Source organism: Miniopterus natalensis, chromosome 7 (assembly GCF_054644295.1).
Source record: "Miniopterus natalensis isolate mMinNat1 chromosome 7, mMinNat1.hap1, whole genome shotgun sequence".
In the NCBI taxonomy this organism is placed as follows: domain Eukaryota; kingdom Metazoa; phylum Chordata; class Mammalia; order Chiroptera; family Miniopteridae; genus Miniopterus; species Miniopterus natalensis.
In genome coordinates, this window is record NC_142087.1 from 60,054,155 (window position 1) to 60,067,303 (window position 13,149).

At 39.2% G+C, this 13,149-nt stretch overlaps 1 protein-coding gene across 1 annotated transcript in view; it reads right to left on the bottom strand.

The window, feature by feature from the left end:
- Nucleotides 1-13,149, bottom strand: part of PSTPIP2 (proline-serine-threonine phosphatase interacting protein 2) — a 68,389-nt gene that overhangs the window by 13,557 nt on the left and 41,683 nt on the right. The window contains exons 4-6 of the mRNA XM_087819073.1: nt 9,591-9,625; nt 6,903-7,009; nt 2,403-2,465 (exon numbers count right to left, since the gene is read on the bottom strand). Of these exons, the coding sequence (XP_087675199.1) occupies nt 2,403-2,465; nt 6,903-7,009; nt 9,591-9,625 (205 nt within the window). The remainder of the gene's footprint in view (nt 1-2,402; nt 2,466-6,902; nt 7,010-9,590; nt 9,626-13,149) is intronic.

Below are 13,149 nucleotides of genomic sequence, written 5' to 3' on the forward strand. Positions count from 1 at the left end.
AACACTAACCACCATCCAGTAGTAACAAGGCCACACCTACCCTGTGATGTCAGCAGAGACTAAGGGGGTAACCCAGAGTTTTACTCCCACAGAGCAATAATGGGTCAGCGCTTCACCTCCTTCTGCTGGAGTGATATCAAAGGAAGCCAGCTAAAACAGAAGGTTTAAATAAGACCCAGAGTCTTCTACCAGTACCTAAATTCCCAAAATCAATTGAATATCACTCATTATACCAAGAGGCAGGAAGATCTCAAAGTGTATGAAAAAGACCATCAACAGATACCAACATCAGGATGACAGAGATGTTAGAATTATCTGACAGATTTTAAAGCAGCCATCATAAAAATATTTAATGAGCAATTACAAACACACTTGAAGCAAATGAAAATATAGTATCTTGTTAAAGAAATAGGAAATCTCAGCAAAGAAATAGAAGATATATAGAAGAACCGAATGAAAATTTTAGAACTGAAAAATATAATAACTGAAAGTTTAAAAACTCAATGATGGGCTTAAGAAGAGAATGGGAGAGAAGAAAGTATTGGTGAGCTGGAAGATAAAACAATATAAATTACCTAATCTGAACAACAAAGACAAAATAGGTGGAAAAAATAGAGACACAGGGACCTTTGCCATTATTTAAATAAATAAAAAGATTTAACAGTAGCATTCTTAGAATCCTAGGAGATAAGGAGGGCTGGCCGAAAAAGTACTCAAAGAAACAATTTTCAAATTCTTTTTCCAAATTTGGCAAAAGATATATTCAAGAAGCTTACTCAAACCCAAACAAGATAAAGCCAAACAAATTCATAACGAGACACACAGGTGAACTTCTGAAAACTAAAAACAAAAGGAAAAATCAATTTGAATGACAGTGAATTTCTTAGCAGAAACTATAGAGGTCATGAAGAAGTGGCACAACATTTTTCAAGGACTGAAAGAAAAGAGCTGTCAATACACAATCCTATATCCAGTGAGAATATCCTTTAAGAATGAAGGTGAAATCAAGACATTCTCAGATGAAGGGAAACTCAGTGTATTTGTCACTAGGAGATCTATCCTGAAGAATTGTTAAAGGAAGTTATCTAAACAAAAGGAAATTATAAAAGAAGAAACCTTGCAACATCAGAAGGAAAAAAAAGAGAAGACAGTAAGCAAAAAATGGGTAAATTCAATAGTCTTTCTCTTCCTGAGTTTTCTAAATTTTTTTTGACAGTTGAAGCAAAATTATAACATTTATATAACTCTAAATGTAGGGCAAGGAAATAGTTAAGAAAATTCTATTTCAATAGGAATTTCTCTTTAATTGAGAAAAAGCTTGTTCAAAACATAAAAGGTCTGAGGACAATCATATGTCAATCAACACTATTTCTGCATTAAACTGACATGATTCCCCATTTATCAACTGCTTGTGAGGTGATTTGCAATGAAGAAAAAGAAAAAAAGAAAAAGAAAAAGAAAAAGAAAAAGAAAAAGAAAAAGAAAAAGAAAAAGAAAAAGAAAAAGAAAAAGAAAAAGAAAAAGAAAAAGAAAAAGAAAAAGAAAAAGACACAGAACAGATTGCATATTGCCATTAACATTGGTGACATTTTCTTTTTTACTAGGTTACTGGATATCATGTCACAGCCATAGAATATCATCATGATACTTCTGTATAAAGATGGAATCATAGATGTTGCAGTAACAGAATTCATTGTATCCTAAGTTAACAGGTTCATGAAAAGCTAGAGTGAGGTCCTTAGCAAACTATCTTAGCTCTGCCTTGTTAAAAAAAAAATTTTAATAAATTACTTAAAGGGGGAAAAGGCTTTTACAATTAGCAGATATCTTAAAACACGAAAGGGTCACTCAATAAAATTAGTTAAGAAATCAAGATTCAGAACAGTCATGGGGGATGGGGGGTGGGAAGCTCAAATCCAACGAGATAAATGGGATCATATGGTATATATTTTTGTGTGCCTTGGCCTGAAATATTTAAATTAACTTGCTATACTTTCCCAGGTTACTGGAAAGATAATACTGTGTTCCCACTATCTAGTTTTGTCCTCAATATTTCCAAGGCCTTAAAAAGAAGGAAAGTCAGCCCCGGCCAGCATGGCTCGGTGGTTGAGTGTCGACCTATGAACCAGTTAGTCATGGTTCGATTCCCAGTCAGGGCACATGCCCAGGTTGTAGGGCGTGCAGGAGGCAGCTGATCAATGACTCTCTCATCATTGATGTTTCTCTCTCCTCCCTTCCTCTCTCTCTGAAATCAATAAAAACATATTTTTTTTAAAAAGGAAAGCCAAATCACTAAAAAAAAAAAATCACTACCCTAATAAATAACATTATTGAAATGTTATTTGAGAAATATGCTCATACACAGCTCAGGATTTCAGAAAAAGGCAATAAAGTGAACTCACATCCATGGTTTTCTTGAATTGTGAGCTCCTTTGTTTATGCATAGCTTCCATGATAAGTTCTGTCTGTGAAGAGAACACAAGCATTATTAATAATAAAAACAGAAACTATTGTTAATACCATCTTATCTTGAGGGCTAAGTGTTCTAGACGAATTATCTCATTGAGTCCTCACACGACCCAGAAAGTAGATGTACTATTTATTCCTATTTCACAAATGAGAAAACTGCAGCAAAGGGGCTGAACAATTTGCCCAAGGTCCTATGGCTGGTTAATGGAGGGGGTCCATCTTGAACTTGGGTAGCCACCATTGAGAGGCATTGATCACCTTAGAATAGTCTCTTCAGCAGATCTGGAATCAAGGAACTTTGGTGTCAAAAAAGGGCTTTTTAAGCTTTTGTTAAAGTGTCATTTCTATTTTAAAAGGGGTCTTTTTTTGTAAGCTTATGTGAGCACAGTTAAAATTAGAGACTTATATAAACATTCACTTCTGTGGCATCCGTCAATGATGCACCCATAACCAGAAGGAGCCTGGGCAGGATGAAGGGGAGAAACGTTTGTAGGACCGCTAAAAGAAGCTGTTCTCCCGCTCTTCACTCCATCTAAGCCAGCAAAGGTAAACTACTCTGTTGAGTTCACTTGGGAGCAATTTCTTTGCTGTGGCTGTGACAGTAATACATTTACTAGTCAAAGTAATGCAGTAATAATAAAAATGTACCTCAGACATAATATTAGCTCCCTTTTATCAAGCATTATTATGTGCTAAGCAGTTTTCATGCATCACAACCACCTAATACTTTTGTTCTCATTTTCTTCCTTGACAGTAAACTGAGGTGGATTAATTTACCAAAGGTACTACTCAGCAAGTAGCAGAGTTGATATTTGAGCTCGGGAACCTGACTCTTGTACCTAAACTACCCTTATCCTTACAGTAGCTCTATAAAAGCAAATGGGTGCATAGAAGACCAAGAGATGCAATCATTCAAAATGAGCTGTGACATTGCTCTTGTGCAAAATGATATAATGCAAAATAAGACTGAAAATGAAACTCAAATATGGTTTCTCTTTGGGAAAACTAAGTTTCTATCTGTTACCATACAAATATGAGCTTTGTGGAATACATGAACTTCCCCTGGGGGAACCCCAAGACTCCCTCAGAGAGCTGAGATATCATTGTCCAGCCCAGCTGAGAGGGAGGGACCAGGAATGGCCATGTACCTGCGAATGGTGAAGATACAATGGACACAGAGAACAGACAGGGCTCCAACATGATCGTGGGGAGACCCTTGCCATTGCAGGCATGAGCCCCTATGTGCCCCTGATTTTCCCAGGCTCCCTGGAGCAGATCAGTTAGCAATGTCCGATCTACTCCATAGTCCTTTCTAGTCCAAATATACACAGCACACTGTCATTCTTCCAGCTTGGAAGCTGCGACTATTTCATAGTTTATGGCCCAACCCAGGCCTCCTTATTCCTGAGTTCTACAAGCACGCTCAGATGGCTACAAAGTTCTATGAGCCACACCTTTCCACTTCATATCATTCCTCTCTCTGCCTTCAAGGATTCCTGGCATTTTTACAACGGCAGAATCCTAGAGAGCAGAAATCCTACTCTCTCACCTGACAAGTGTAACCCCTAGGATCCCAGAGGTCACCCCATTGGTGGCCTCTGCTCAAGGCTACTCAGTGACAACAAGTCCTGCTCTGCTACACCACCTCAATTTAAGTCTCCTCATGCCCATGGTTCACTTATAAGGTGACCCCACTCATGGTGGCCCCAGTAAGTCAAGGGTTCTCTTTCAGGTCTCCTTGGGGAAGTGCTTCTTTTAGGACTCAGATTTTCTGCTCAGGCCAAATCGGATGGAAATCTGATTGTTTTGTTATTGATAACACGAAGTAGTGCAAAACCACAATCATCCCTGCTATAGGGTGGGGAGAAGTAAGAGAGAGGGAAAAAGGTAGAAGAGATGTATTAATGACCCAAATGACCCTGCCCTATTTATGGAAATAGCTGCTTAGTCATCTGTGTGTCTGTCTACCCTACTCGGACTGTATCCTGAAAACTGGAAACATCACTCTCTATAACCAAGGAGGTTTCTTTCTTTGGAGATTGCTCTCTACGCAGGCAGAACAAAATTCTGCCATGATTATTCTGCTCTTAACTGAGATGGTAAAATGATATGGGTACCAGAGGAGAGAGAACGTACCAAGTGCTGTCTCTGCCAGACTTAGGGCATTCTGGGCTGGGGAAGGAGCCTCAGTATCCTAAAACATCAAGACTCCTGAGAATAGCTCCGAGGACCCCTTCTTGCCACCAGGAGCAAGAGCTTCGTCTCTTACCACCCTCACCTATATTGCCTTTCACTCTGCTGGTTTTAGCTTCAAGGTCACTTCCTCCAGGAGGCCTCCCAGCCCCACAGATTAGGTTAGGTGTCCCTGCTGTTATGTTCAGGTGGCACCCTGATCTCCCCTACCATTTAAGGCTCATCGCACTTTATCATGATTACTATGTCACGTCAGTCTCTCTGGCTGTGCTCTACACTCAGTGAGGCAGAGATGACCATGTCCATATTGTTTACCACCCTTGGATAGCTGTGTAAGTGAGTACACCATAAACTTCAGACCTGCCACTATCCACACACCTCCCTGCCCCAGTTTGATAAAAGAAACCAACTGATGGCTTTCCTTGATAAGTGGAAATGGCTTCATTTCCAAGAAGTGAAAAACCAAAGTGTGTAGGGTTTGACCAGTGGAAATGAGAAGTTAGCAATTACACAGTTTCCTCCAGAGTTAGATTTTTTTTTTTTAAAAAAAGTATCTATATGTGGAAGTGGAACAACCCAGAATTCATTGTGATACAAGTAACTACAAATGTATTAATAAACTTCTCCCAGAAAGCTGGGAAGGCGTTGTCCTGCTGTAGAGAACACACTACAGAAAGTGTATAGGGAACTTGGATGACAGTGGTGAGCTGAGCACCAGCTGCTCTATTGCCTAACAGAATCCAGAGCACGGTCTTCTAGCACTGAGAATTTTCTTTGTAACTTGTTAGGAGGGGAAGTTTCAGAAGCCTTGCAAAATTAGCAAAACTTTCTCCAAAATGACTAGGGTTACCCAGGGCACTTGAAGATGTGAGGAAATGACCCTCCTCTCCTTTTAGTGGAAATCATATGTGCATAGACCTTGGTTGTCTAAGGCATTTTGCTTCTCAAAATTTGTAATTCCTCTAGAAAGGTGGGCAGGGTTGGCAAAATCAGTCAAAAAAGTTTGACCATGCAATAGGTGGGTGTAATATACATATTATTTCTGCTCTGAAAAATACTTTGGGCCAGATGGACCCGTCAGAACTGGTGCACGAAGCTTGAATTTGTGTGAAAGTGCTTGATATGGTGTTCCTGAAATGTTCGTCTCCAGCCTTCCTGCCTAGCAAGAGGCGCAGCTATAAGAGCTTCTCATGAAATGACAATAGAGGTAAGGCAGTCAGGCTCTTAAGATGCTGCCACCCACTCTAAATGCCAAGTGGCCACCAAGGAGACCCAGAACAGACTGACTGAGAACCACAGGCAAAGTTGCTGAGACTGAGGTATGAGCAGCATCACCCTTAACAACGGGCTGTCTATCAAACACACACACTACAGACATGACATTGGTAGGGTCAGGATGAAGGAAGTTTTCCCAAAAGTCCATGCAGAGCTGCCTATGGAGATCTGAATGGAAATCTTTGGATGCTGGATAGGGAAGAGCTTGTCCTCCATGTGAAGCTGGGTTCCAGCCTTGGAGACCAAATATTAAAAAAAGAAATTCTGGGAAGGCCCTACTTGGCTGCCAGGCCAAGCTGAATATACAAGTCTTAGGAACAAAATAGAAGGGAGTCAGAATAGTGGCTCATCTAGTCTAAGCAACACTTGATCCTTATAATGTCCTAAATGTTTGCTGGTTTTATTAACTTGCTCATTCCCATCTCCTTCCGTGTAGCTGGCCAGAGTAAACCCCATCAACAAAAAAGAGCTTATGTACATCTGCTTTGAAGACAAAACGTACTTGGATTTCCCAGGGCCTCAGTTTCCCTATTTATAAAATAGGGAGATTGGACTATATTATGGTCTCCAAGGAGAATGTGAGTCTCCTCCACTTCTTACCCTCCCCTTACTGCCTTGTCCAGGAGGAGTGTGGCCTAGGAGCCCGCCAGCTTGGATATGCTAGACTCTACTGAAGAGGGAGGTTCCCCTTTCCAGTCAGAGTTTAAATAGTGGCAGCAGATATGAAAAGAAGAAAGCAGGCTGGACCCCTGAATTCGGCAAAAATTTAAAAAGAACTGGCCTGGGGTGTAAGTGGGCACAGAACCATGAATGTCCACATGGTTCACCAATAAATAATCTCATAGGTTAAACGAAGAGCATGGTTGCATGAGGGAGGGAGCTGAGCCAAGGAGTTTAATGAACAAGCCAGCCTGGAGTATTCTGCAACAAGAAAAGCAACATCTTGACATGTATACAAACCCAACCTTTTTCCGTTGTAGCTTCTGCTTTTCCCTGAATTCTTCTATCTTCCTGGCCTCTTCTCTTAGGGTCTGCGCAAGCTGAATGTGACACTGTGCCACACTGTCTACTTCTGCAAAAAGAATTTTTAAAAACAATAAACAAAATATACATATGTCTGAATTCAAATATACACTACTGTACAAAATTTAAACTTATATAGAAAATACTGGAGCAAGTGGTTAATTAATTAACCAAGTACAAATTAATTATCTGTACTTGGTTACCAACATTTATTGAGCCTGTCCATGTGCCTAGCATTGCCCTGGCCACCAAGATCAAGGCTAGCAGGTCTTTAGCCTAGCCTCCTATCGCTATTTCTAACCTACTGTATGTCCAGGGCCAGGGAGAAGCTCATGGAGCTTGCAGGCTAAGAGATATTACTAAAGCCACTACAACTTCAAATTCAACCCTATTTCTCAGTAGGTGACTTCTAAGGATCTCCAACACCTCATGTGCCTGAGCATTTTTAAGAAAGACATACAGCAAAATTTTGGTTAACAAGAGTTATCTCTGGAGAGAAAGATTATTGTTGATTCCCCGCCCCCTTAGTTTCTAAAACCTGTACAATCAGCATAGCGTACCTCTAGAATAGAAAAACTAAAATTTTAATCTTACTTGTTCAATGAAAATAAATTGAAGGATGGCCTTTAAGTTAGAAAGACTAACAGATCTGATCTTAAAAAAGAAGAGGGACACCTGTAATACTTTCAACAATAAAGATAAGTTAAATTTAAAAATTAAAAATAAAAAGCTATTTTCAAAATAGCAAAAAAAAATTTTTTAATTTGTGGGTCTCAAGATAACTTGAACAAGGTTGGGAGATACCATGACAAACTGGAAAAATATTTGCAATTTATATAACAAAGAATAAATAACTACATTAAAAGTTTTCACATATCAAAAGAAATATATATATATATATATTCCAACATAAAAAATTGGTTAAAGAAAATGAAATGTAAAAAAAATTGGCTCAATGGACAATAAACATTTGAAAATATATTCAACCTTAACACTATTGAAAAATGCAAAATTTTAAAACATAGAAAGAGATCATTTTTTACCTTTCAGTTTGGCAAAATTTTTAAGCATGAAAATTCGTAGTATTGGTGAAGATGGGGAAAAACAGCATTGTTGGTGGGGAAAAAATCAATACAACCTTTCTGGAAGAAATTTTGTAGGATCAAAAAAATTTAATATAAAATAATGAGGCAGTCTCTGTCTGTCTGTCTCTCTCTCTCCCCCTCCCTTCCTGTCTCTTAAATCAATAAAGATATAGTAAAAAGTAAATAAATAAATAAAATAATGAGGCAGATTCATATGAACGGAAGTGGAAAGATGTCTATGATATACTGTTAGCTAAATTATAGAGAGATATGCGTAGTATAATCTCATGTATGTCTGTACATGTGTGTATGTTTCTAATTAGAGAGAAGGAAAGAGAGACTGAGAGTTGTAAATGCATACTAACGGGTCTGGAAAGATATATACCAAATTGCTAGCATGATTAAAAATAGATATTTTTCATTTAAAAAACAATTTAAAAACATGTGCCCCACCCTACAGATTTTGACACACTGCCATGGTGTGATCCTATTTATTTATAATATGAATAGATAAAAACATAACTGTGTGTGTTGCATAAGAACATTGGAAGCATATTTTCCAATAACTGCTTAGCAGTAAGAAGTGAAAACTTGGGTGATTACTATCTTCCTCACAGTTAGTTGTCTCATTTGAATTTTTTATATAAATATATATACATATATATTTTTTAAAATACATCTTTAGTGATTTCAGAGAGAAGAAGGGAGAGGGGGAGAGATAGATAGGAACATCAATGATGAGAGAGAGTCATTGATGGGCTGCCTGCTGCACGTCCCCCACTGGGGATGGAGCCTACAACCTGGGCATGTGCCCTGACTGCGAATCAAACTGCGATCTCCAGGATCCCAGGTCAATGCTCAACCGCTGAACCATGCCCAGCTGGGCTAAATATATATTTTTTACTAATGAAATGAAGCTACTCGTTAGGAAAAATGAAACAAGTAAAGTAACAACAAACACATATGCTTGGGAGATCCAGCTTATGCTGATGTGCCCTTGTGCTACGCCATGGTTAAGAAACATGAAGATGCTGTCCATATCTTGAGAAATGTATTCATTGATGAGTTAAAGAGGGAAGAGACCATCTTCTATGGAAAAGTTAAGACGAATATTTTCTTAGCTAACCTTTATAAAGCTCTAGAGTCACATAACTGGCTACAGAAACACTTTAAGCAGGTGTACATATTATGCCTTGGCCAAATCCTCAGTGTGGAAGCACCAAGTATTCTGAAGAAAAGAAAGCTTTAAAGGGAGTTTCTGAGTAACAGGCTTGGACAGGATCCCTCAAAGACCAAAGTGCCAACGCCTCAACCTAGACTTCAAGTGTGAAAACCACAGCTCTAAGGAAGTCAAATGCATGTCCTGATATGCAGGTGTGGGGGGTTCTCCAGCTCACTTCAACTCTGCTGAGCTATTTCTCACCTTAGGAGTTGCTTTCATTTTTTCCCCCACCAAATATGAGACTACTGTTCAAGTGAAAACCCACCTTTGATGACAGATAGAGCTTGCCACGGACAGCAAATACATTTTAAAGAGTCACTTACGCTGCTTGAAGACTTCAAGGGCCCGCTTCAGGGTGCTAAAAAACAATCGCATATGTAATTTCAGATTCTGGAAATTGGCTGTACAATGTGATTATAATGTCATTGTGTGCTTTTGTCTCAGCCCATAACTTAGAGCCTCTAGTGTCATCTTTGCCCCCCGAGCTTTAGAAAACAGCAAAAGATCAAGACTTCTTCAGTCCAGCTCCTGTTTCTTACACTCTCAGTCCCAGGCACAAGCATCACAAATTCTTCTCTGTCCACCTGGGTAGAGCAAGATGCCAAAATTCTTTATGCTTAATTTCCCCCAAAGAGTTATGGGACCATAGGGGTTATGGTTCTTTTTTCTTTTTTTCTTTTTTTAATATATCTTTATTGATTTCAGAGAGAGAAGAGGAGAGGGAGAGAGAGAGAGAGAGATAGAAATATCAATGATGAGAGAATCATTGATCAGCTGCAGCCCGCAACCAGGGCATGTGTCCTGATCGCCTGGATCCTAGGTCGACGCTTAACCACTGAGCCACGCCCGGCCGGGCTATGGTTCCTTTTTCATAAGCATACGAGTCATTCATTAAAGTATAACAATTAGAAAGATGTCTACAAGCCAAACAAGAAAGGGTTCACACTGGGGGCCCCTGGTCACCTCCCTTTCCACCCATCATCAATCATCACACACTTATTGGGCATAAACGATGGGTCAGGCATTGCGTTAGATGTTGGCGGTTCAGCGGTACATGACAGATCTTAGAGTCTAATGGAAGAGACAGATATGAAACACCTTGTATTAGTGGTTTATTGCTGAATAACAAACTACCACAGATGTAGCAGCTTGAAACAATACACGTTTATCTCACAGTTTCTGTGGAGGCGGCCGTGAGCACGGCCTCCCCCTTCCTCTCTCTTGCAGCCAGCCCAGGGCTCCTCCTCCCTTATACGCACACTTGGCCACCGCTTAAGTTGTCCCCCTTCCTTCCTTAAGGAAACCTCCCTCTGAAGGGACCTGGTCCTGGGAATTTTCTTGCTCATTGCTGCCTCCATGGAAGCAGATCTCACTGGGCTCACGCCAGCCACTGAAGTAGAAATGGGACTTTGTGAATCCATGGTCCTCTGGCCACAACAGCATAGGATCATGGATCATTTTCTATATGTGTATATGTATGTAGCAAGTTCAGCTATTTTGCAAAGTAAAAATCCTTGTATTTTCCATCTGGCTCCTTCTTTTAACTACCTCGCTTCCGCCCCCCCCCCCCCCCCCCGCCCTCCCCTGCTCTGTTTATCCCAAAACAAAGAGTTCTTATTTCACTCTGCCTTTTCTCACAAAAACGTTTCCAATTATTTACAAACACACCCAGCAGAAAAACATTACTGCACATTCTCCATACGCTCTACCCATCTTATGATACAATTTTTCAACGAAAGCAGTGCACTAGAAATGTGACCATATCTAAGCAAATGCAACTATAGTCCAGAAGGACAAATGAGCATCACTGAAGAGCAGACTTATTGCTGGAATTAGCGAGAAGCAAAGATGGATATGGCAGTGGATGCAACTGCAAGTCTTGTCTTATCAAGAGCAATGCAGTTGAAATCCTGTCTTCAGATCGTCTGTTCAGGGTCTAAAGTTTTTCTCCCACCCTAAATGACTCACTGTAAACAGCAGCCCCCTATCTCCCTTTACTTTGTCATTAGCATTATTGCTATTTTCTGTGTGGGGACATGATGATAATTGGGGGATAGAATCTAAACTTTGGGGGTGGTAGACTGGCCACACCATCTCCTCGCCTCCCTCGTGTTCTTCATTACTGTGCAAACAGGACCCTTTTAATAAGCACTTTGGCTTTAAACCCTTACAAGGCCAATCAGAGGCCAGAGGCACTCAGTGTGGCCAATGAGGCTTAGCCCATTGATAAGCAGTCACTCACTCTCATATGGGGTACCTTCCTAAAGGTCGTCCTGGAGGTGACAGAGACATAAGTCACTTAAACAGTCTTTCACTTCAACTTTGGCAACACAGTTCCCAGGTCTCATATCCTGTTGGGTGTTTCTGTCTGAGGTGTATATTCTTAGAAGGAAAACTGAGCTTTTATCACGGAACAGAAGAGAATGGTGCCAGAGTCTCTCTATGAATTTACTCAGTTATGAGTCAACTGTGTAAGAATATAAGAAAGAGTATTTTTGAATCAAACTCATTCTGCTAAACATCTTTCCCAAGAAATATATGTGAGAGAATGTGGCTATTATCCATCACATCACCTCAAAAGTTTTTGGATATTTTCCCAAGCAGTTTATTTATTTTATAAATAAACGTGCTTTTTCTTGGGGAGAGGGGGGCAACTGACCTACTAATCTCCCTTGAAATTATCTAAACTCTGCTGTAATGACAGTGCAACTTGTCTAAGTCCATGCAGTTGTGATATGTGACCATGCAAATGTTTTACATATTCAAAAAATAGAACTAAATCAAACAGGGAAAAGAAAAGAATCCTTAAAATTTAAAACAAACTGAAATGAACTTAACTAATACAAAATTTGTTACACAATCGTGAAAAGAAAATATATTTTTTAAGTGACCTTAGAACACAGGATTCTTAGTGAAATCTAGCTTAAGATCAAAAAGAACTGCAAGGAAAAGTTAAACACTATTCGCAAGTTTTATTGTTAGTAGCAATATTGATATTATTTTGAAAATTTTTGATATATATTGTCATTAAAAGCAAATAATTATGCTAATATTGTCAGGAACCAAGGTTTTCTGTTCAAGAGGCAATAAATGTAAATAAAGGAAGCTAAGTAAAACCCTGTAAAGTGAGATTAGAATTGGAAATATCAATATGAACTCTGCTTTTAAAATCTGTCCTCTGGAAGGACCTAGAAGCAATGACATCTCTGTCACAATGACCAATGCTAAAGTTTCATCTCTAATCATGATTGATTAATCACTAAAAGGAACTAAGTATTTTTGAGAAGTAGTTGATTCCAGGTTTAAATTTAAAGTCACAATTATATTAAGAAAATGTGGCAAATGTGGGTAATTATGAAATCTAGGTGATGGGTTTCTTATGTTTGTCATTTTTACTTTTCAGTGTGTTTTCATTTTTATTTTTTTATTTTAATATTTTTTTAATTGATTTTTTTTTTTAGAGAGAGAGGAAGGAAGAGGGGAAAAGAGAGAGGAGAAACATCGATCGGTTGCCTCCCGCACCCACTCACCCCAACTGGGGATCGAACTTTCAACCCAGGTTTGTGCCCTGACCAGGAATCAAACAGGTAGCCTTTGGGTGCACAAGATGATGGTCAACCAACTGAGCCACACCAGCCACAGCTCAGTGTGTTTTTAAATTTTTCATTCACAACATTGCAAATAAAATATCATCATTAAGTTAAAAAACAAATTCTCCTTGTACTAATGTCCTATATCTGTGGGTAACAAATTTTTGGTTTATGTAATTATTAATAACTTAACTAACTCCCAATGTTTAAATCCTTTTCATTAATCTAGGGCTTTGAGTCCAGAGCGCATGCATGCATGTGTGCCTGCATGCGTGGGTGCATGTATTTTAGA